The 1064-nt window shown below is 57.7% G+C and overlaps 1 protein-coding gene across 1 annotated transcript in view; it reads right to left on the bottom strand.

The window, feature by feature from the left end:
- The window catches only part of TNPO3 (transportin 3), a gene marked incomplete at both ends in the record, with an annotated part of 26284 nt that overhangs the window by 5483 nt on the left and 19737 nt on the right, over nucleotides 1–1064 (bottom strand). The window contains one exon of the mRNA XM_009334183.1: nucleotides 872–1062. Coding sequence (XP_009332458.1) covers nucleotides 872–1062 — 191 coding nt within the window. The remainder of the gene's footprint in view (nucleotides 1–871; nucleotides 1063–1064) is intronic.

Here is a 1064-nt window from a genome sequence, read left to right as displayed (position 1 = left end):
CACCACGGCCACCCCACGTCGGAGGCGCCGGCAGACCGCGGGGCTGGGGCCGACGGCAACACCGGGAGGGGGGAAAAAAAAACAAAAAAGAACAAAATTCTCCCCGGCTCACGTACTCCTAGGGTGGTTTCAAAGGAGGGGGAGAAAACACCTTGCGGCAGGGAGAGGAGCGGCTCAGAAGCGTGGCTGATGCTGCTTGCATCGAAATGTGGGTGCAAACGAGTGAAAAAACAGGAGTTTTGTCTCTTTAGTCGCACACCCCGACTGTACAGCCGCAACAAGGCTCCCTCTGCACAAGCTCCGGAGCTGCTCCATTTTTAAAGGTTTCAGAAGCGCTCGAATCCGTCGGGAATCTTTGAGGCCCCGACACGAGTCCTGCACCTCCCCGAAACCAGCCGTGGTCGAAGAGGCACACGGTGCGCAACAGCCGAAGGCCCGGTGAGAGGCGAACGCTCCGGCTGCAGGCTGGAGTCGAAAAACTACATTCTTGCGCCCAAGCTGTCTCTAAAATTACAAATACTCGCAGTTTTTCCACCCTGTGCGTACAGCGGCCGATTTCCAGGTGTTCGGATGCAGCAGTAACCCGTCGCTAGCTTGGCTGCGAGCATTTCAAGTGTTTTCTTCCCGCATTTCAAGTTCAGAGCGGGGATGGAGATCGCTTATAAACCCAGAAAGGATCTCTCGCCTACCTCCCGCCCCAAGCGAGCTCTTGAGAAGACTCTAAACGTGGACACGTGGAGTGCCTCAGGGCGAACCCAGACCCTCTCGTCTATGAAAAACCATGTGAAAACGGGGTGGCAGCGTCCGTGGTGAGTGACAGGCCCCCCAACCCCCCCCCCAAAAAAAAAATGGGCAGCTTTTCCGTACGCACCCTTCAGGAGCCCCACGGCAGCCTCTGGAGAGAGCGTGAAGGAGTCGAGGGAACGGGCTATCTCCAGCAGCCCGTTAAAGTGCTGAGCCATGTGGTCCCGGCATACCGAGCAGATATTGTGGATGGCCTTGGCCGCCGCCGAGGCCAGCCGCCTGTCGCACAGACCTTTCATCAAATAACCCCGCACGGGATC

The sequence above is a fragment of the Pygoscelis adeliae genome, unplaced genomic scaffold (genome assembly GCF_000699105.1).
Source record: "Pygoscelis adeliae isolate BGI_AS28 unplaced genomic scaffold, ASM69910v1 Scaffold1131, whole genome shotgun sequence".
NCBI lineage: Eukaryota > Metazoa > Chordata > Aves > Sphenisciformes > Spheniscidae > Pygoscelis > Pygoscelis adeliae.
This window is presented reverse-complemented; position numbering and strand designations above follow the sequence as displayed.